The 21,955-nt window shown below is 32.3% G+C and overlaps 1 protein-coding gene across 6 annotated transcripts in view; it reads right to left on the bottom strand.

Moving 5' to 3' along the window:
- Nucleotides 1-21,445, bottom strand: part of LOC119638459 (nucleolysin TIA-1) — a 212,035-nt gene extending 190,590 nt beyond the window's left edge. The window contains exons 1-2 of one of the 6 annotated variants that reach the window (XM_038035248.1): nucleotides 21,348-21,445; nucleotides 11,402-11,950 (exon numbers count right to left, since the gene is read on the bottom strand). In XM_038035248.1, the coding sequence (XP_037891176.1) occupies nucleotides 11,402-11,732 (331 nt within the window). In that variant the 5' untranslated portion in view covers nucleotides 11,733-11,950; nucleotides 21,348-21,445. Of the gene's footprint in view, nucleotides 1-11,401; nucleotides 11,951-12,221; nucleotides 13,218-21,271 lie in introns of those variants that run through there. The other 5 variants (XM_038035249.1, XM_038035251.1, XM_038035245.1 and 2 more) reach the window with 5 other exon arrangements.
- Nucleotides 21,446-21,955: the final 510 nt, after the last annotated feature.

The following is a 21,955-nucleotide window of genomic DNA, read 5'->3' as shown; positions in this document are numbered from 1 at the left end:
AGAGAGAGAGAGAGAGAGAGAGAGAGAGAGAGAGAGAGAGAGAGAGAAGAAACGAGAAAACGATAGAGAAATTCAATGAATTCATTATGCTAATAGGGATTCGTTTTTCTTGCGGATCGAATCATTTACCCACACACATACACCCATTTATTGTAAATGAAAATGAGTTCATTAACAGTGAAGGAAAAAAGTACGTTATAAGAAGCTTAAATATGTGATATAGCGATAAAAAAAGCGAGCAAAGAAAAATGAAATTAATTTTTATTTCTTTACCATCGCAATTTGTGCAAAGAGAATTAAAATACTAACTTCTTCTTTAGATGCTTTAAATAATTAATCACAAGTTTATTAACACTTTGCAAATCTATGCTACAATATGATGTTGCATTATTTTTTAAATCTCTTATGGCTTGGAATTACTTGAAAGTACTTTTATTTCGAATTGTTGCAAAAGGCGGTGGTAGTTGATTATTAAGAATTCATTTAAAAATCATATGACATCGTATGACATCTTAGTATACTCCTTAACTCATAGCGATACGAGGCGAGAAAATCAATAATAGAAATAAGAAAATTTTTGTTATTGAAAACCGCTAAGAAATTTTCGGCTTTGTTTCTTCAAATAGATGTGCGGTTACTGATCATATTCGTTGCATGTATATTTTAGTGATACCGTAATATAGTAACAACGTCTCCATTAAGGATTTTAAATAGAAAGCCAGATAATTTGTATTGATTAGCGAAAGTCACTAATTCCATTGTTTATACCCTACCTCTACTTATACCCCCGCGAGTGATAGAACGATACATTACGCTGAAGCGAATGTATGTAACACGTAGGAGGACTTAGGATAAGAAGTCGAGCTTTTCATCCATCCTTCGATCAAAACCATTTTCTGAATCGATCTAAACTTGTCTGTCCGTCTATCTTTCTTGGTTTCTTGTGTTCAACGAACAGACCGCAATTTTTGAGATATTATTCTGAAAGGCGGTAGAATGACGCGTTTTGATCAAAATACGAATGCTAGTGAAAATGGTTGAGAACCACCTACAACGCCTTATTTGAATAAGCAGATACATGAATTAATGGAGGACAGTGCATCTCTATGGTGTTGTTTTCATCTTAGAAAGCGTGGTTAGAAAACGAGTTGTCACACGTTGAGATCAAAATCGTTCCTGCCGTTTATTTTATATTGAAAAGTTTGCTTGATGCCTCAAAAGCGAAATCGTCGTCATTGTAAGGCATAATCACCTAAACTTGTTTGTGTACTCCAGCCGACAAGAATGAAAAACGGCTAATATAGTTTTATAAGTTTTTTTATAATAATTAAATTTTCATTTATGATAATTAAAAAACTGATGAAATTTTAAATATTTCAACGTATTTTCAATAACTTCAGCATCGCCAATAGCTTGAGTTCGGTTTGAACTAAGGAAGGGCAACTCGCTTCAAGCTTTAAATGCGCTTGCAATCTTTAACGAAACGTAAATATATTCACACCACGATTTTAATTCGATTAAGCCAGACAATCTTTTGTTATAATAAACTAAAGCAAAGAAAATAAATTTCTTATATATACATTACTTGTTGAGGAATCCAACTGAGGAAAAAACTCAAATATTGGGATGGCTCTACCTCTAACATTCTCTAACATTCATACTTGGCGAAAATATTGTAATTTTTATAACTGAAGTTAGAGCTGCCCTTCAAACTAAGAACCCTGTCAGTTCTCACTGATGGTTTCTCTGTATTTAAAGCCATCCGGAATTTCTCGGCGTCCAGCTCGAACACCATTAAAAAATTCATCAGCACCACCGCATCATGCAATGATAAAATTAAAATACTTTGAGTACCCAATCATATCGATTTATTAGCAGATGCGAAAGCTGATCAACTTTTGCGCTTTTAGAAGGAAATCGAATATTTTATATGTTGAAATTTTAAGAGCCTTAGGCTTGTATATGTAGCGATCCAAAGTGAGTAGTATAAGATTAGTTTTGCACCTTTCAATTCATTCCAAAAAAATTTAGTCTTTTCTTGAAAGGTTCCTAAAATGTCTCCTGACAAAGCTTCGGCAAAGATACTTGCAGCTAGTCGTAGACAAACAGCCGTTTGTGCAAAGATTTATTGTGAAAGTTAACTAAAGGAGTTAACCAACAGCAATAAATTCGTTCTTTTTTTCCTTTATTAAAATCAGGATTATAAATGGGTGCGATCGGTTCACAGTAGCCAGAAGACTTAAGAGAGTAAAGAAAAGAAAAAAGATTTTAAAAAAATTGTAAATAAAAAGCTCGAAGCTTCAACATGAATATTTTTCAGGCTTACAAGTTCAGTGAACAAGTACAACGACTGATATTTCTTTTATAAAGAAAGAGCTTTACAATCTTCATTTCATTTGCTCTAAAAGTGATGATTAATCACCACTGAAAGATAGTTTCAATTTTGACGTGCAGATATGAAATGTTAGCTTTTTCGCTTGTCGTTAATCTTTTAGTCTTCTTAGGCTTAATTAATTTTATCAATTACAATAAAAAAATTTTTTTTTTTTTTTCGCAATAGAAACTGCCAGTTAGGTAACTTAGGCAACGCGCAAACGAAACAAAACAGAACGAAGACTATGTGCTATGGCATTGTCTGTTTTCCTCTAGATGTTCGTTTGTCTGACTTTTAATCTGTGGCAACTTGATAATTATTATTACCATTATGATGTATAATTTGTTGTAGCTATTGTTGCTGTTATTGTTGGTATTCGTACTGTTCTGATTTATAGCCAGGCATCCAAACGTCTATTTATATATATATGTATATATGTATATATATCGCTATTTATTCCTTTGTTTACATTTTGAGATCTCTACGTAGATGTTGGTAGATGGTGGTGGCAGCGGCCACCATCATCGTCGTCTCTAGGCCTAGACAGGCATTGAAAATGCATAAAGTAAGGCTACACATAACGTGTAGTTGGGTTATTTCAGCTATTTCAACGTCTGCTCATTATGGCGTTAAGCTTCCTTGAAGTTTTTTCTTGTTTATTTATTTATTTCTTTTATTTTTTTTTTTTATTTTTTTATCCTTTATGTGTTTCTCTTCTATTGTTTTATTTATCGTATTACGGCTGATGAGGATGTTTTGTACATTTAGTCTTGTTGTTTTTACAATATTTTTAGTTCAAGTTGTGTCAGAACTTGAGTCAGTTTCAAGTGTGGAAATTTTCACTTTTTGTCATAATTAAATTCATTTTCAACTTATTCTTTACGAAATTAACGTAAAGATGAAGCGTAGGAGGTAACTGGCTGACTGTTTGGCGCTATTATGGAGGAAAGAATGTGCAGTTAGTAACTTTGTGTGTTCTTCTACAATTTCCGTTGCATAAAAATAAACCGTTCTGCTTGTAAATTCCGCCTTAAATTGTTATCTCTTTTGATAATTTTTGTTTTTTTTTTTTTTTTTTTTTTGCATTTTCATTTTCTCATTCTTAAAATATCTGTATTGCGTTGCATATTTATAGTATTTTATGTGATTCAAACCGGTTAGATTTAAATGGCTTTAACGTATTGTTTGTTCGTCGACATCATTTAAGGAAAAATGCAAATGAATTTCTTAATTTCCTTCGCCTAACAGGAAATTAAACGATATCTTTGAATAAATATATATACGAACATATATATATATATATGTATATATATCTTTTATAGGATACTTGATAATCACAACAACTTACTCGGCAAACACATTTAGCTTAAGCAATACTTAAAACAAGAATTGACTACAAAATATATATATCGCATTAATAATATACGGTAAACCGATACGATAAAGTTTCGTCAATATCAAGGAAATTGCAATGCGAATAACAAATGAAAGAAACTCAATTTTTCTATTAAAATTACCGTAAACTAAAATTCGTGATTTATTTTTTATTGGGGGGTAAGAGGTTGCACCGCTCGCGATTTGCTTAGAAAAGTGTTTTTTTTTTTTTAATTTTTCTTCTACTTAACAGATATTTTAAACTTTCAAGAGAATGTGAAAGAAATATTCAATACTTGAAATTTCGAACTTTTTCCCGAAACGCTTAGGAGAGACTACCTGTAAGGATTCAGATGTTGCTAAAAATTTGCAGGCTAATGTCTTGTCTATTGCTTTTTAATTTCTCTAATAAATTAACGGTAGTCTCTGGACAAAGTTTATATTCATCTAAACACTTTTCCAAACAGCGAAAGGTTGCATAGTTTGCATTGAGATCGTTATTAGCCAATGTGAGATTGAGAAGTGATTTGCTTCTGCCAAGGTAAGATTCGTATCATAATCAAGATTTTAATCTTAATTATGGATTCGGTCGTCGGATTAATCATTGCCTTGGCCCTTCTGTCGAGCATTTCACCCGCGTTAAAACGCTTAACGTGCGATTCTCTCTTCTTCGTAAAGTTCTTCGTAGAAGGAGAGATTTGATTTGAGAGATTTGGAGAAGAAAGAAAATGAGTGCAAATTGGTGAGTCTGGAAGGACGGATTTTTACGGCAATAGCAAGTGTTAATAAAAAGTCCATTATATTGAAGACCACATGGCTATAAGGCATTCCGAGACATTACATTACTTTTCCAGGGATCTGATTTTTCAAAACGGCCTGTAACATAACACGTACATTTTTCATTCTTCTCTTTCGTTCAGTTAGCGTATCGACTATGTGATTTCTTTCTATATTCAAACTTGCACGAGTGATTCGCGAAAACGGCTCTTGTGCTGTGATTTCCCTTTGGAGACAGTAGCGTAATTAAACGCTAATGACTTTGTGGAATTGTTATCCTTTCTGACATACCAAGAAGAAAAATAGATTGTCTAAACTACGCCCTTTTGTTATGTTACCACTAAACATGCCACTATTTATACAAAAATATGATGAAAGGCAACAAATTTTCTCCATGACTGTCAGTTAAAATTTGAAATGCGTTTTTCGAGTTCAAAGTACCATTGTATGTTTCAACTTTTATCGTATATATTGATGCAACAATTTCCACACAAGACACTTTAATTTAACTGAGGAAAAATTGTTCCGTAGGCTATGACTTGTACTTGTAGACGAGTAATAATAAACATTTTCTCTTTTCTATTATTAGCGCATATAAGATGAAACTGAAACTCTACTTCATAGAACTGTGCACTTATCTGTAGCGTACTTAGGAAACGGTTACAATCTATTTGAAGCTTTAATGTACTTAGCCTTACTACGGTGTACTGGTTGCTACCGATGACAAATCAAGTCATAATAGTTCGTTTTACGTTTTCCGCTTTACTCTATTTTTAATGTAACATTTCTCATTCGAAATAAAATGAGTTCAAAGTCAATAGAATGCGTTCAAAAGCAATCGCTTAGTGAGATAAACTTTAATGTCCCGAACCGTTTCTCGAGGAACTTTACTTTCGCACCGAATGTAGATATAATTACGAATTTTTCAATCTTTCCGAGTCATTTCCAAAAATCTAAACGATATTTATAGTTTAATGTCAATATCGGATTCTTTAAATTATTAATAAGAATTTTAGCTGAATTTCATTTGTCACTTAGATATATTCCACAAAACTGCTGCCTCTAACAAAGGTTATGAGAATTTTAAGTTTTCGTTTTTTTCTTTAATAATTTCGGAAATTTTTGCATCGCATCATAGTTCTTGGCGAACATTACGCTTCAGGAAGCATCCAAATTACGAACTTGTTGGTCACGTCATATCTATGAAATGCAGTTGAAGATCAGTGTCCGTCAGGCGAAAAAGGTAGAGTTGTATGGAAAGCGTGAAAACAAATGAATTTATTTATATCAGCCTTACTACTAAATTGGAACGAACGGTTTTGAGAGGTCTGCAAAAAGCTGATATGGTCAGGCGAAAAGTTGAATTGTTTAAAACCCTTGTGCGCTTAAAATTTAGAAGCAATAAAAAAGTTTACTGAACAAAATAACGGTTTTTAATATTATCGTAGCTCTGCATATATTGTTCACCATATGCTTCATTAGGATTTTGTTGCTAACTGCATGTTTTTTCTGTTTTTCTCCTTCAACCTCAGCCAGACTGAATGAAGTCATGGTTTAAAGGACTAGCGGGATAGTGGCGTGGAGATATTGAAAATAAACTTTGTTCTTAATGAATCTTCTTAATGAATAGTAAGATATGTTTCCTAACATTCGAGTGGAGTGCATTTGATGTTGATCGCTACAGCAGCTGCATACAATCATTTAAAAAAAGAGCGTAAAGTTCATCATCAAAACGAAACGTGCCTAAAGCGTTGCTACCAAACCGCGTACATCTGTAACAATGCTCCAGATGCGTTAAGGAAAACTTGTCAAGCTACGTCTTAAAAAAATAAACTATTGATTTAGATAACGCCTAGAACCCCATTGAACCTTTCATATAAATTTCAAAACGTAAATGTCGAAAGAAATTTCATTGCGAGTGCTTTGTTGTCGATAAAATATTACAACTTTAAAGACCAAAATCATGGTTATATGGCTTCATAACGTCACTTACCAAAATTTACACTAAAAAACTAACTAAAAAAAAAAAGGAAAATTGCCATATTAAATATCAGACATTACTTTTGTAAACAAGCGCAAAAAAAAAAACGAAAAAAAAGAGAAATGTGGGGAGATCGGAGTTTTTTAAAAACAAGTAAAAATTATTATTCAAACCATGAATAATGGTAGGATGTGGGTTAAATTCGCCAACGTCAAATAAAAGAAAAAGAGAAAAAATTGTACATATCTGTCATTTTACGGTAAGCAAAGGAAAAAACCAAAAAAAAAAAAAAAAAAAATTTCACTTATTTGTCATGCAAATATTATTACGGACCATTATTTTACATTGGCAATCGCACAGCGGCCGATAAAAGGGAAGCATAGAGAGACAGGGCGATAGATGGAGAGAGAGAGACAGAGGGGGAAAACAATGAAAAATTTTTAATTAATTATCGCAAGTATTTCCTCTGGAAACAAATAAAATATAAAACACTGCCAACCGATTGTTTCAAGTTTTTTTTTTTTTCATTTATTTTTTTAAATATATTTTTATTTATTTTTTTTCTTTTATAAACAATGCAATGCAATTCATATTCAAATTTGAATATGACTTTGTTTTTATCGATACTCTATTGCAAGAGATCGACTAAGTTTATCGTACGATTCGTATAAGTAATGAAGCGATCGTAGCCTAATTAATAGCCGAATTCTCCCCCATCGCATCTTTTTCTGTGTGCGATTTGCGGGACTGACATATAATAAATCTGATATCCGGGCATTGTTACTATTTCTGCGTCATACCATAATTGATACAAAATCACAACAACCATAGGAAGACAATTTATTTTCTTTTATGACAAGAGACCGATCACAAGAATGCAAGCATACGCACCTATGTATGAGCTGACACGAGCCTTGGGGATGTTCTTTATTAGGGTAAAAGTTAGATTGAAATACGTTGTAAAGTTTTTTATACAAATCATAAAACACTTTCACGTGAGGTCATCATAGTTTTTGAATTGCGAGCCATATGTTAACAATTAATGGGGAAAGAGCTTCCCTCCCTCTCGAAGTAGTATTGAAATCACTAATCGAAACAATTTACTCCAATGTGTGTTAGAATTTACTACCAAGCCGCGCTATTTTACTGCCTCTCTATGTCATAGTGCATTGGATTACGACTGCCTTTCTGACTGAGTCCATACATATCCCAGATACGCTTTTTTCTGCTGCAGTGATTAATCGTTTCCACTTTAATCTGTGAAATACTTTAGTAACCATTTTTGTTATGCCTGCAAAGTATATCTAACAGCCACTCCTCAGTGTATGTACTTCTTGAAAAGATTAACATTTTTGCGCTTAGTTCGCCCAGATTGGTCCATGCGTTCGTGTTCCGTCGCCTATTCTTTCAAGCCTCGCAGTAGCAGAAATGTGCATCCGTTGGTTATATCAATGTGATGTCCTCCGTTCACCGGTCTTATTATTGCTCGCCTCCGTTTCAATAGAGCGATCCCGTAAAAATTAAAGTGGAAGACAGAAAACTTTCAGTACCAATGGTAACAAATGTTATCATCTGTTTCTTGGGCATTCGAGGCTGTAAACGTGAAAACAGATAAGACAATGTGGGACATTTTGTTTGTTCATCCGTCCATTCATACGAATCTTCAGTCATTTTAAATTACAAAACAGAAGTTAAAATTCTTGTACGATGTTAGCGTCCGTCTGTTTGTCATGTTTAGAAAACAATAATAGTTTAGGGAATATATATATAAAGCTCCTCATATGTAAAGCTGAAATCAATCGAGCTACCACGATGTTATCTCGCTTAAGTTGTCCGTTCATTCTCATGTCAGTGAAACAAGATGGGCATACCGTTCGTTTAGATTCACTGATTAATGCGAGCATATTGTCTCCATCGAAAGTTTATGTAGTTGATACGCTCCGAATTAATAATAAATTTTTTACCGATTTACATATATATTAATGATGATGATAGATGCGATAGATTCACTTCGTAAGTCGTATATAACTTACTTGAATTTTTTTTCTTTGTTCCTGAATGGTTATATAGAAAAAATTTCCATGTTATGCAGCTTCTTGTTTTTGTTATGTGTTGTTGTTATTGTTGATATTATTGATGGATGCCCAAAATGTTTAATGCTTTGGAAAATGGTTATTGGTTTTTATGTTAGCATTTCTCGAACAACTTTTATATAAATATACTACTAAAAACAACAACAACAACAATAACAATGCAAATAAAGAAAAAAAAAAAAAAAAAAGAAATAGAAAGGAAGAAAAAAATATACAAATAAATATAACAACAATTCATTCATTGAATACATATATATATATATATGTATGTATATACACCACCACCAACAGTGATTTAAAATTTGTAAAACTATTTTAATAACATTTGAAAAAGTTATTAAAACTCAGTATACGAGTGTATATGTGTTGTGTTCTTATTTTGCATGAATTGTTAGTAAAACTATTTTTTTTTTTTTTTTTTTTGCTTTAATTTAGTTTAAAAACTGAATCAAACATTGCGCAAACCTTTGAGTGAATCTTGCGCTTATCTCTTATTTTGTTCATAAACGTGATTAACATATTAAACGCATACTTTCGATCCATAATTCTTTCACGTAGACATAGACGTAACGCAGGACGCTCTTGTCAAATCTTAGGCGTGAGCGTTGCAAACGGAACACTAATCCTCATCAAATAAATAAAAGAAAAAATAATTGAAAAATGTATTTAAGCGAAACGAAGCTTTCTACTACAACTACTGATTGATGATTTATGCTCATATATAGAAACAATTCCGTATAAGTAGACTTTAAATTGTAAATAATATAAATCGAAAACTTATGTCCACAGAGTACAATAGAATATGCATTGGTTATTTTACACACACAAACACGCAAATCCTATTCGAGGTAGAAATGCCATAATGGAGATGGTTATAAATAAAATGGAAAGGAGCGACAAATAGAGCCCATGCTGCTTGTGAAGGCCGTGAAAGAAAATTTCGTTACTTTCTTTAAGCCGAAGCGACAAATTTTAAAATGTAAATACTTTCGAAAGCCTTATTTTAGCAGATGTAATTACTGTTACGTAAATATGAGTATAATGTTTACAAGATCCAGTCAAGTTGATCTTTGATTTGAAATTTTTCACAAGTCTCTCTTCGGGCATCAAACTAAACGTCTTAGCTTTTATACTCAGTTTGGTTTCATAGGACGCGAGATAAGATTAACAATCACTCAGCGTTTACATGGAAAACACTTACCGAGGCTGATTTTGCCGCTTGTCTGCTTATATATCATGTTGTCTATAGAATGCTTTTGCAAACTGCAAAAGTTCTAGAACGGTTTGAAAACGAAAAGAGCGGACGATACGTCAAGCAAATCGGTGCGCAAAAAGCCGTCGTTTCACAATTAGGAACTTTCCTAACTAAGTTGATATTTCAAACGGATCAGTCAATAACGTTTTGCAAGATATTTTGGGACTAAGACGCGATAAATCCTGGTTGCTACCAACAACACTCAATTTCTGCACTGTTTCTTCGATCCAATCCATATCATTCCACAATCATTGTAGTTACCTGATGAAATCCCGGTGACAACGATCGGTGACAACGATCGAAGGGATACAAGATGCATCGTAGAAAGCTTCGAAGGCCATTCCGGAAATCGATTATGGCAACTGTTTGGAGGATTGGAAAAAGCGATGACATACGTTTGTAATGGTGTAAGAAGATGCAATGAAATTGGTCTTCAAGTTTAACCAGAGCGGTAGTGTATTTTGACATAATCGATAAAAAGGATATATAGGACTGATATTAAAAATTTGGGAAAAAGCATTGAGAGCTATTTATCATTATCACAGATTGCTTTACACATGAAAAATTAGATTCCAATCTAAACATCACTTTGTGCAGTTTTTCGTCCAGAAATTTGAAAAAGCCTACGAAGAATCATAGATAATAGAAGCTATTGTCTGCTTAAATGGAATTTCTTTCTGAAAAAATGAAAAATTTTTCAAAAAAAAAAAAAAAAACAAAGCAAGTAACAAGAAATCTCCCAAAAATTGTTCGCACATCCTCTATAATACTTCTGAAAGTGAATGTTGATTTAGAAGAAACCTTCAAGAGTTTTCAACAAAATTACTATTGTTTCTATTGTGTATGCGTTTAATGATCTATTTGTGGAAACAGAATGAAATAATAGGAAATCATTAGTTGTTAAAACTCAATTTAACCAACAAAGGATAAATAGATGAGTTCTTCTCTTATTTTGTTTTTCTTTTTGTTATTTTCTTCTTTTGAACAAAAGCTCTCTTTAATACTTTTTTGTTATATTCTTCTTTTCTTCATGCACATATATCTTCGGCTTGTTGTTGCTTAGCATTGTTATTTAGTGTTCATATTAAAAGAAAACACATATCACGTTAATGAGAAACGTATTTTGTGTTCCTTTAGCTAGAGAGCGATAAAATAGTAGATGTTCAGAACAATGCATAAAATGAAATTTTGTTTCACACCTTAACTGCTAGCATTGAAGATTAATTTAAGTAAGTGTTTAAGTAATTAAGAAGAGTTAATATTGTGCGGTGTTCATACATACACGCACGAGTGCGCATGCATACGCTTCGCTGTTCGAGAAGCAAAGAAGAAACATAGCCAAAACGGATGTTGCTGTCGTTTTATATATTTACGTACGTACATAGATGCGGATGGTATGATGAGAAAGGACTCTCATCATCTTTATCAAATAGCTAAGAAGGATACTATTGGTGTAAAACGACCAACATAGCGAGACATGTCAGTTTACATTTGCATGTTTACGATAAGAAAATCCACATACAGAAGCAATAATTGAGTTCGTTTACCTGGTTTATTATTAGATGAGACCTGCTGCTGACATTGCTGCTGAGTTTGTTGTTGTTGTTGTTGTTGTTGATGTATTGACAATTGTTGCTGTTGTTGGTGTTGATGATGATGCTGGTGCTGTTGTTGTTGCTGTTGTTGCTGCGTATGCTGACCATTATGTTGTTGTATAGATGCCGGATGCTGTTGATGTTGCTGCTGCGCCGCAGCCGCCGGATGTATTGTTAGAAGTTTGGTTTCCGGTGGCTTATGAGGAGCCATCGTTAGCTGCGGTGGTGGCGCCCCCACAGCTATTGTAGGCGCTGGCATCATTAATGTCGACATGGCCAGCATAATTTGCGATTGAATTTTATCAAATTCTCTTTTCACGGAATACACACACACACAAACGTCCACTTAATTGTTCGCTTTTCTTCGTTATTAAAGACTCTAAACGGCTACACTTTATACTAAATTTGATCTTGCGAAACAAAATGGCAATCACGTACATACACTCGCATTTATATAAGCAATCACTAAAGGCGGCAATGTCGTTGCCGTTGTTATGTCTGCTAGAAAGTAAAATTTTAAAAACTAACACAAAGGCTCCTGAACTTTATATTCACACACATATATATATATATATATATATATATATATTTATATATTATATATGTATTTGTGTTTTTGAGTATATATATGTATATATATGTATATATATATATATATATATATACACATGTTCAGGTAATTGATTTATATATATATATTTTTAGCGACGTTGAACTTTATGCAAGAGGTCGTTGCTTTGCCACTCGGAAAGATTTTTGCTACTTTACTCACTGTGGAATAGAAAAAGATTTCACTTTTATATATATTTTAAATCGATGTGTCTGTCTGTCGGTCTGTCTGCAGCAGATGCTGGAAATGGTATTCATTTGTTTGTCTTGCTCGTTTGTTTTCTTTTTTTCTTTGGTTCTTACTTTCTTTTCTCTTTTTTTTTTTTGTGCTCTGTTCACTTTCGTAGTTTTATAATATGGTAAAATTGTGTGGGAGGAATTGGCGGGCAACTACATTCTATATACATAAATACATACATACATATAAGTCAGCAATGCAAGTCAGTGAATATTCTGGTTGTATAGTTGTTGTTGCTGCTGTTTTTCTATCTGCTTACTTTCTTTGTACACTTGAAAAGTTATTCAACCGGAAATTCACAAATGTTACTACTCCTCCATCAGACATAGATATACAAACATACATATATATACGTACGTTCACTGACTCAATTTGTAGTAACATTTGTAAAGCTATGCACGTGTGTATGTATATATGTATGTGGAATTGCAAAAAAAAATTTGTAATATTTTTTTTCTGTTTGCAATTATTTTACACTAAAACATTGTTGTTGATGCGGCTGGTTTTTTTTTTTTACTCTATCACCTCCATTATCATTTTCATTTAGAACTTTTCACAATCAGAACATTGTTGTAGTTAGTATTGTCGTCGTCGTTGTTGTTGTCGTTGTTGTCGTTGTTGTTTCTGTTGTTCTTACATTTGTTGTTGTTGACGTTTTGAAATGAATGTCTGTGTGATGTTGTGATGTTGTTTCTGGTCGGTGATGTCGGTGATGTTGTTCACGGTGTTGACAATTGTGTTTGGCGTGAATTTCAATTCACAAACGCCGCAAATCCTACCAAAAAATTTTGCTATCGGCAGTATAAGTACACGCAGGCACACATTCGCACACCAACACGCAAATGTGTTAACAAAATAAATAAAACAAAACAAATAAACGAAAAGTATTGTAAAGCGCAATGCCAAAAATAAAAAATATTAAACACACACACACACACACACACAAACACTTATCCATATACTTAGAGACCTCGGTTTATATACAAATAATTTTAAAACAGTTTGTTAAACAGTCTTTGTTAAAATATTAAATAAAAAAGAATAAATAAATAAATAAAAAATAGGAAAATAACAAACGACTTGTTGTTGCAGCTGTTGTCACTTATGATTTGAATTTTTCTCTCTCTTTTATTGTTGTTTGTTGGTTTTCCCATTTAGAAATTCTTCAAACTTATAGTTTTTATTTTCTAATTTGCTCATGCAGCAGTTGATGTTTTTCTGTCTATTTCTATCAAAAATTTCAAAGTCTATTTATTTATGCACACATTCGTTTGTTGAAAACGAAATTTTTCGTAACATATGTCGATGAAAATTTGCATAAACAAAAATGAAATTTCTATGCGCCCACATATATAAAATACGGCCCACAAGAGTCTTGACATTCGGCAAGGATCGTCCATTCGGCTAAAGCGCACATAAAAAAAATATTATGCTAACCAATTAAAGTTGGCGAGAACTACTCGTTATCAAAAAATAAGTTCACGCTAAGCTTATAAATGAAAGAACACTTTTTTGTTTAATAGTTTAAAAAATTCTTGAGACACGAAAGCTGATAGCAGGATATGTTAGGAGCTTGAATAGCATGAGATATAAGTTACTAGACGAGTAGTCAACAGAAAATAAAGTTAAAATGGCGCATATCACTGATGAAGACATTTGAGAATAGTATCGAGCATATTAAGCAGCGAATATTTAAAGCTAAGTCTATTGCCTGGTAGTCCAAGGGAAAAGAAGACAAGGATCCAAATGATGTCGAAAATGCTAATTCTTGTCTTGTAAAAACTTTTCAACGAGTGGAAATCGTTAAAATGAGTAGAACAGTAAGGTAAGTGTTAACAGTTGGACATTTGTTTAATAAGAAATACTTTTAAAAGAAAACTCATTTTCTTCAAAATTAAATCCAATGCTTTGCTAAATTGGTTACACCTCTGCTACAAGGTCGGTCTGCTTTTTGTTTTTGTCATTCCGCTTATAGCATTGCACATATCTTCGATCAATGTCCGTCATATCATATTAGCTTTTCCTTCGTCCTTTCAGGGTTTCTTTACAAAGTGCCGTTATGTTCAATAAATTAAAACTTGCCAAGCAGGACCTTAAGGTAAAAGGCTCTACAAAGCAATATAAGAAATGGGCACGATTTAGTCATAAAGAAGCATTCTGCTCATTAGGTTGGTTAACTTGGTGGACAAGGTGGCTCAAAATCCTACAGCTCTGCCCTTTTTGCACCCACACTATAGAGAAATATTGCATTCATTTCAGTTTTAAGAGGTAAGAGGGCTAAGTAAGTTATACTATACTAACGATTGCACTGACCTTATCTTATTTCCTTCGTAATGGATGCACAAATGTACGTAGATACTGTTTCCGTTTGAGAACGGAGGAGCGAGAGAGAAGCCACTGACATAGGGCTCGTATGGAATCAAACATGTGAGTGCAATTTTTTGACTTTCTATATAAACTTTTATCACTTTAAGCGATACATGACGAAGTGGACGGAAGGACAAGAGATTAGGATAAATCAGATTCGAAACTCATATACATGTATTTTTCTACATCCAAATATTAAAGGCGGAAGCAGAAAACATTCCTCCTTTGCTTTTCTATCTTGCACTAATATTGTTGTGAAATTATTTCCAGATTTCGAATCGATTTCTATTAACACCTATATCCGTGTGCATTTGTGCTTATGCACAGATGGAATTTATGTCGTATTATATTAAATTTATAAAATGAAATATTTTACCGTTTTTTTTATTCCTTTTAGTTTTTTTTTTTTTTTTTTTTCTATATCGCTATTTAAATTAAATACAATATAAATTATTTTTATTCCATTTTAACTGTGTCAATAAATATGCACGAAATGACTGTATAAATTTATATTTTATACTTTGTTTAATATTTGTTATTTTATTTATTTAATCATTTATAAATTATGTTATTATTCATAATAATGAAATATTTGTAAAATATACGCAATGCGGTGGACTTTCGTTTTTTTTTTTCTTTTTTACTTTTGCCTTATTTGTAATATTTTTTATTTATTTACTAATAAAATGAATTAATAGGAAAGCTATTTGGAAATATTAAAATAGTTAGTCTTAGGGAATTGCCATAAATCGGTTTTATGTTAATTTCCCTTAATGCATCTGTACGGCGATTTGACACAAAACAGATAGGATGAGCACAAAGTGAATGGACCTGGCATTTGAATGAAATAAAAAAAATTTCAGCAATGCATATGAGGTCTCTGAAGCATGTGCTGATATATTTTGCAGCTCGAGTTTGCTTCAATATTGTATTGTTCTTGTAATTATTTTTAAAGAACTAGGAAAGAAGCCATTTTCCATCATTAAATACCTTACACAACTTCGCGTAATACAGTTGTTCATGTAATGACTTTTTGAAATAAGGTTTTATCAGGCAAGTAATTCAAAAAGCTCTGCGATCCGAACCATTCTCAAGAGCGTTTATTCTTGGGCTAAGGCGTGTTTGTGCATCAAATTTCATTAGAATATTTTAAAAATTGCAATCTGTAGATTGAACACAAGAAAACAAGGTGGACAGGCGGACAGACAAACCTAGATCAATGCAGAAAGTGATTCTGAATCGATCGGCATACTAAAAGGTTAGTCTATTTGGGTATTGTATACATCGGCAGAAACATATATAGCACAAATGCTGTAAAGTATAAGGAAAAAGATGGAAAAATTTATTAACGAAATCTCAACAGTCTAACTTTATAACCCATTATATATTTTTTTCAAATATATTTAAGAACAAAATGGAGACCCGGCAGTTGTCAATAATTTTTTTCTTCTTTTATTCTCCCAGCGCACTGCATCTAAGGAAATAAACCAAAGAATATTCTGAAAACACGATTAAAGATTTACTGAATGTCATATGTATTTACCCAAAAAACATCTTAAATAATTGGAATCGATTTCAAAGTTTTTTTTTTTTAATCCACTTGATTGGATTTTCGGACTTAATTCAAAAAGAGTCTTGAAAAAGGGTCTAAATTTGTTGTTTCTTTCTACAAAAACGAAAAGACAGACAGACTTTCGGAATTTAAGCTCGTGAAAAGAATGTATGTAATAAGTGAGCAATTACTTGCAAGGCTTAGCGTATCCATTAAAGCAGCCTGCGTAGAAAATATTCTGAAGGGTATGATTACTTTTATTTTACAATACTATGGTAAAATGGCGGCGTCCGTATCTCCGTCCGACGATTATATTCTTTATTGAATGCTTCTTCATTTTCATGGAGAGTTAAAGGAAGCAATGACAACAAAGAAAAATTTGCGAGTTTTAGGGAGTCATATTGAAGTATCAAAAGGTATATCCGATTCAAAGTTTCAAAAAACATACACCGAGAAGTCATGTCGAAAGGAAAACCAAGAAAATACTCATAAAATCCAAGCGCCGTAAAGACGCTGGTTTGACTAAAGTCGCTTACTTAACGAGGCTCTCGGGTTTAACGGTGAATAAGGAACTTAATGCGAAATTGCTTGATAGGGAAGTTGAAAGCATAGGCACGACAGCGACAACCTTATCACAAGACGTACAGAGTGATAAAGATAAAGAGTCAGCCGAAGATGTGAGCAACGGAAATTAATGAACCTTTGGTAGCTATTGATAAACCTAGAAATGGGCGACCTAGCCTAAAATGTTTGGTAAAAGCTGGTTCAGAGTAAAGTATACTGGTCGAAAACGCTTTAGTACATATGCTTAACCGAACAAAGCCGTTTGCACGAAATTGGCACGGTGTGAGGACATGGAATATTGATACCGCGTTAATTATCGAAGACAATGGGAAGAATATCAAATCAAGAAAACCAAATTTCTTGGAGATCTATCTGTTAGCACAACTGGAGAAGAGAAATAGATCCTCTAACCTAACATAAAGCTCTCCATGCACTAGCTTTTTACCAATCACATCGCAATACCAGCCCAAGCTCCTTGGGAAAGCACTTTTAGTTATATTTTGCTTCGTGGAGGGAGTGACCATAAGCAGAAAAGATGACAAACTCTTCTTAATAACGATGAAAATAATACGATAAATTAAGATGTAAAAACTTGAATTTCCGTCTCCCCTATCCTATATACTGAATTGCTGATTTTTTTCAAGCATTTTGAAAAATCTAATATACACCTTTTATTGAATACATTGTGTATAGTGTATGTCTTTATCGTGGAAATTTGAGTAGCGAAATATTGTAGTTAGAACTTAAATAAATTTCTTACAAGTTGAACTGGATTAAATGAATTTTTTGAAACAATTATGTTAATGAATAAAACAAGGCTGATATGATATTTGAAAACAAGACGATGTAAATAAATCGTTTTTGGTGTTTGGTAGGGAGCTTTTAACCGTTTACCTAATTACAAGTAATGACTGAACAAGTTTTTATTCTACAAACGTGAGATAAAAAGATTTGTTATAGCCCACTAAGATCGGGTATTGAATGCCGTACACAAATTCGTTTAATATAAATCTTCAGTTATCTGATAACATTCATAGGTTTTCATTATTTCATCACAAAGTGCTAAAAAATAGATTGTCGAGATTTCGAGATAAGAACAATGCTTGTAGCTTAGGAATTTGAAAATATGATCTCGCCTAATTTAAATTTTCCACATGCAAAATCTTGCTCTCTATTCCCCGATTTCTTCCCAAAATTATTAAAAATAGAAAAATATCATTTATTTTAGAATGGAAGGAATGTTCATAAGTCTACTACAATCTACAAAGCTCGTTCGTGAGGAGAAATGTCTGCGTATACGAAATTTCATCAAAATGGTTTCCAAAATAGTGGCCTATATGTTGACAATAAATCGTACATAGACATGCTTTTCAGACGAACAGATTTCTTTAAATCTGTAGTGTTCTCAACTTCTCTTGCTCTCGACTGTCAATATTTTATTTAGTAACGCTAGTGTAATGTCTTGAAATGGCTTTTGATCACAAGATCAATTCTAAATTTACTAACAGATTCTTTGACAGCCTGAAACCTGAAATTCGATATTTATTACTTGGAGCCTTAAGTATACACAACAACTCAACTGTGAACTTTCTCGATAAGATTTATGCTCGTCTATCAAATTCAATTATGGTAGATTATAGGTTACGCACACGTATACTTAATATTTCGAGTAAATTATTGAAAATGATTCATACATTCACGATTCTATACATTTACATATGAAAGTTGAAACTTTTCATAAAAGAGACTGCGATCATATGTTGGCGGAGGAAGGAATGGAACATGAAGGAATTTTTCCTAAGTCTTTACAAGTAATCAAGGAATTGTTGTTAAAAAAAAAAAGATCAAAAACCAAACTTTGCAAAAGTATTTTTTACTTATGCTTTTTGAGTAAAATTTTGTAATAAACGTCTAGTTTGTCGAAAGGAAAGGCAATATTGCTTCTTAACGTTCCGTGTACATAGAAAATGTAACGTCATAAGTAATTAAAAATCGCTTTGGCATGAGTTCGCAAATTTGAAATTATTTCAAAATTTGAAATGTTTGCTTAATCACTATAAAATATAATTAAAATTATTTAATGATTTCCTGAAAATAAAAAATTATTTTAATTCTTCTACAGATTGTTTATAACACACAACCGTGAGGCAATTGAAAAAGTTGAAATGACTAAAAATTTGAGAAAGTTTTCAGTTTTACTTACTTTCATTTAACAGAACATTTAACCTTAAAGACTGCGAATATATTCGCCCCGTACGGACACTGTTTGAGGGAGGCAAAGGCTAAAATACACCAAAAATCCCTATGACAGAAATATTTCCTGACAAACATAGATAATTTAAAGCATCGTTCAGCCATCTCATCAGTTATTGCAAATGCATTTGAATCGTTTGGCGTAGATTTCGTATTCATAAGAAAGCTGATTCCCATAACTACCACCTTGCGAATGGATTTAGTTTATTTAATAAACCAAGCTTTTTGAGTTTTAAAATACTTTTCTCTTGTTTTTTCACTTATTTACCTGTAAAATGATTTTTTAATTTAATATTAATTTAATCTTTTGTTTTTCAGGTAACTGAAACAATTTCTACTAATGCGATAACCATTCATACAACAAGAGAAAATAAACTTTACTCATTTTCTAACATAACATCTTAAGTTTGGTAAGTGAGAGATAAAACTTTCTTCCTTACATAGTCGATATCAGCTAAATGTCGTAAATTTAGTAAATAATATAAGTAAATTTAGTCTGTGAATTATTTGAAAAGAAAAGTTATTGTTATCATTATCAAGACTTTAGTCTTAAAGAATTAGCATCTAAGGCTACCGACTTTATTCAAAACCCTACTCCAGTTGAAATTGAAGTCCACGATCATTGAATTCGTAGTGGAGATTTATTTTATTTTGCTTTGAAAACCGAGAGTAAATGAAAACATTTGTCCCGTGAATATAGCTTTTCCCTCCCTCAGTAAAAGAGAAGGTATAGCGTTTTCACAAGTCTCACAGTCGAAAATGGACTTTTTCTAAATGGTCTCCTCGTGACTTGAAGCTCTATGAATTAGATCTCTTGGACCCCTTGACAAGACTTTAGGAGTAGTTGTAATGGAATCAAACGTAGTTCTGTAGTAATTGAAACACCAAAGCATGGAAGGAGAAAATCGAAAGAATTTAATATGTTTCTAATAACAAAAGATTATTTATAACCGATGAGCTGTATTACAGCTGTGTTGTGAATTGTATTACATTCCAAAAAAAATATTCTTGCGTGTTTGGCAGAAACGCCGCCATAAAGCTAACTTAGCTTTTCTGAGATGTTTTTAGTATAGATTTTATTTTTATTTCTTTTCCCTAAGATACTTCAATTTTGCTTATAATGCCTAAGACTTTATAGAAAACTCGACGCAAGAAGTTATTCAATATTTGAATAGTGTAATAGGAGAGCAAATAAAAAAAATTACGCTCGTTTTGAAATGAGACTTTATCTACTGCCTCACGGAAATTAAGAAGAAGTCGATTGTGCACTTGTTAGTAAGATGATCGTTATTTTGCATTGCACTGACAAATAAGTTTCAGCTTAAAAAATGTTAAGCTTTTTGAAAATCAAAAAATTATTAAATCCCTTCTGGTATAAAATTCAAGTTAACTTGAATTTCATGTACAATCAATAGCAGCCTTAGGTTAATCGTTACTAAAAAAACACTATGTTTTATTTATATTCTTTAATCATTTTAAGATTCTATTCCAATAGCGGTGCAAAGCCGGCTTATCATGTTGAACGAATAATAAATATATTAAAACGTCTTTCTTTATCTGCGGATTCTCACTCATAATGGGACAGAGGCAATACAAACAGATAGGCATTGCTACATTAAAGATGTACACTTGCTAAAGTCTTTTTGAAGCTCTGGGCATGTACACAATCTACAAATCAAGAGATAAGCTTTAATATTTCATTGATAAGGAGCATAAAAATGATTAAAAATCTTTATGAATATTGTGATTAGAAAAACAAAAAACGTCTTTTTGATGAACTGCTCGTGCTCCACGCTATATCTGCAAACTATACGTATGTATATACATATATGTACATATCTTTTTTATCACTAAACCTTAGGCAAAAAAAAAAAGTCAAAGTTTTGATAACAACTATAGGAAACATAAAAAGGTACTGTTGCCGGAAAAATTTTAATGTAGCTTTAAAATCGGTTAGATAGTTAATAACGTAGGTTCACTTTGCGAAAATTCTTTTAAATATGAGAACTTTTCCTTTTTTTTGTCAATCTTGTAAAAATTTAAAAAAAAAGTTCCTACACTTTTGTGCTAGGTGAGAGCATAAAGTATTTGTCTTAAATAGGAAAAAGTATTTTTTATTATATATATATATATATATATATATATATATATAAAAGAATTCTTTATATATTGCATATAAAGAAAAAAAAAATTTTTTTTTTTTGTATTTTATTTATTAATTTTTAATTTAGTTAAGCACCGTATTAAAAATTTTAAAGGCTTTTGCAAATATTTTCCAGTTTTATGCATATACTGCAAGCATATGTACCACGTACTCGAATACACGCCGTTTTTGCTTGAAACTGTATACGAAAAAAAAAATTAAAAAATAACGATGACCAACAGCAACGAGAATACACAACTGTAGCCCTAAAATGTATCAGAAAACGTAAAGCGTACGTACTAAACCGTTAGAAGACGCTTTTCTTACTGAAAAGCCACGCATTAGCTGACAAATCACAAAAATATTAAACGGCATTGCAAAAAGAAGAAAAAACGAGTAAGAAAAAAAAGGAAAACAGAAAATTCTATATGAACGATATAACCATTCATACACATTGACAAGTGGCAGTACAACACTGCGTATGGTATGTTGGGTATTGTGTGTGCGAGTATAAAGTCGAGTTGGATATATATTTGCTCTGGTAACTGGCTGCTACTGTCGACGTTAATATTCAATTCTCAGCAGACGAAACACGTATAGTAGTACAAATGTATTTTGTATAAATAGGAAAGAAGCAGCATCGTCTCGCGTTAACACTATTATGAATCGGGATCCAAAGGATCCAAAGAGTAACAACAATGATTTTTCTTCTTTTTTTTTATTGTTTTTCATTTGCCGTCAATGCTGGTGAATAAGCGGGAAATCAAGTGTGTTATTAAG

This window comes from Glossina fuscipes, unplaced genomic scaffold, assembly GCF_014805625.2.
Source record: "Glossina fuscipes isolate IAEA_lab_2018 unplaced genomic scaffold, Yale_Gfus_2 89, whole genome shotgun sequence".
Classification (NCBI taxonomy): Eukaryota; Metazoa; Arthropoda; class Insecta; order Diptera; family Glossinidae; genus Glossina; species Glossina fuscipes.
Note: the sequence above shows the minus strand (reverse complement) of the source record. Positions and strands in the feature narration are given on the sequence as shown.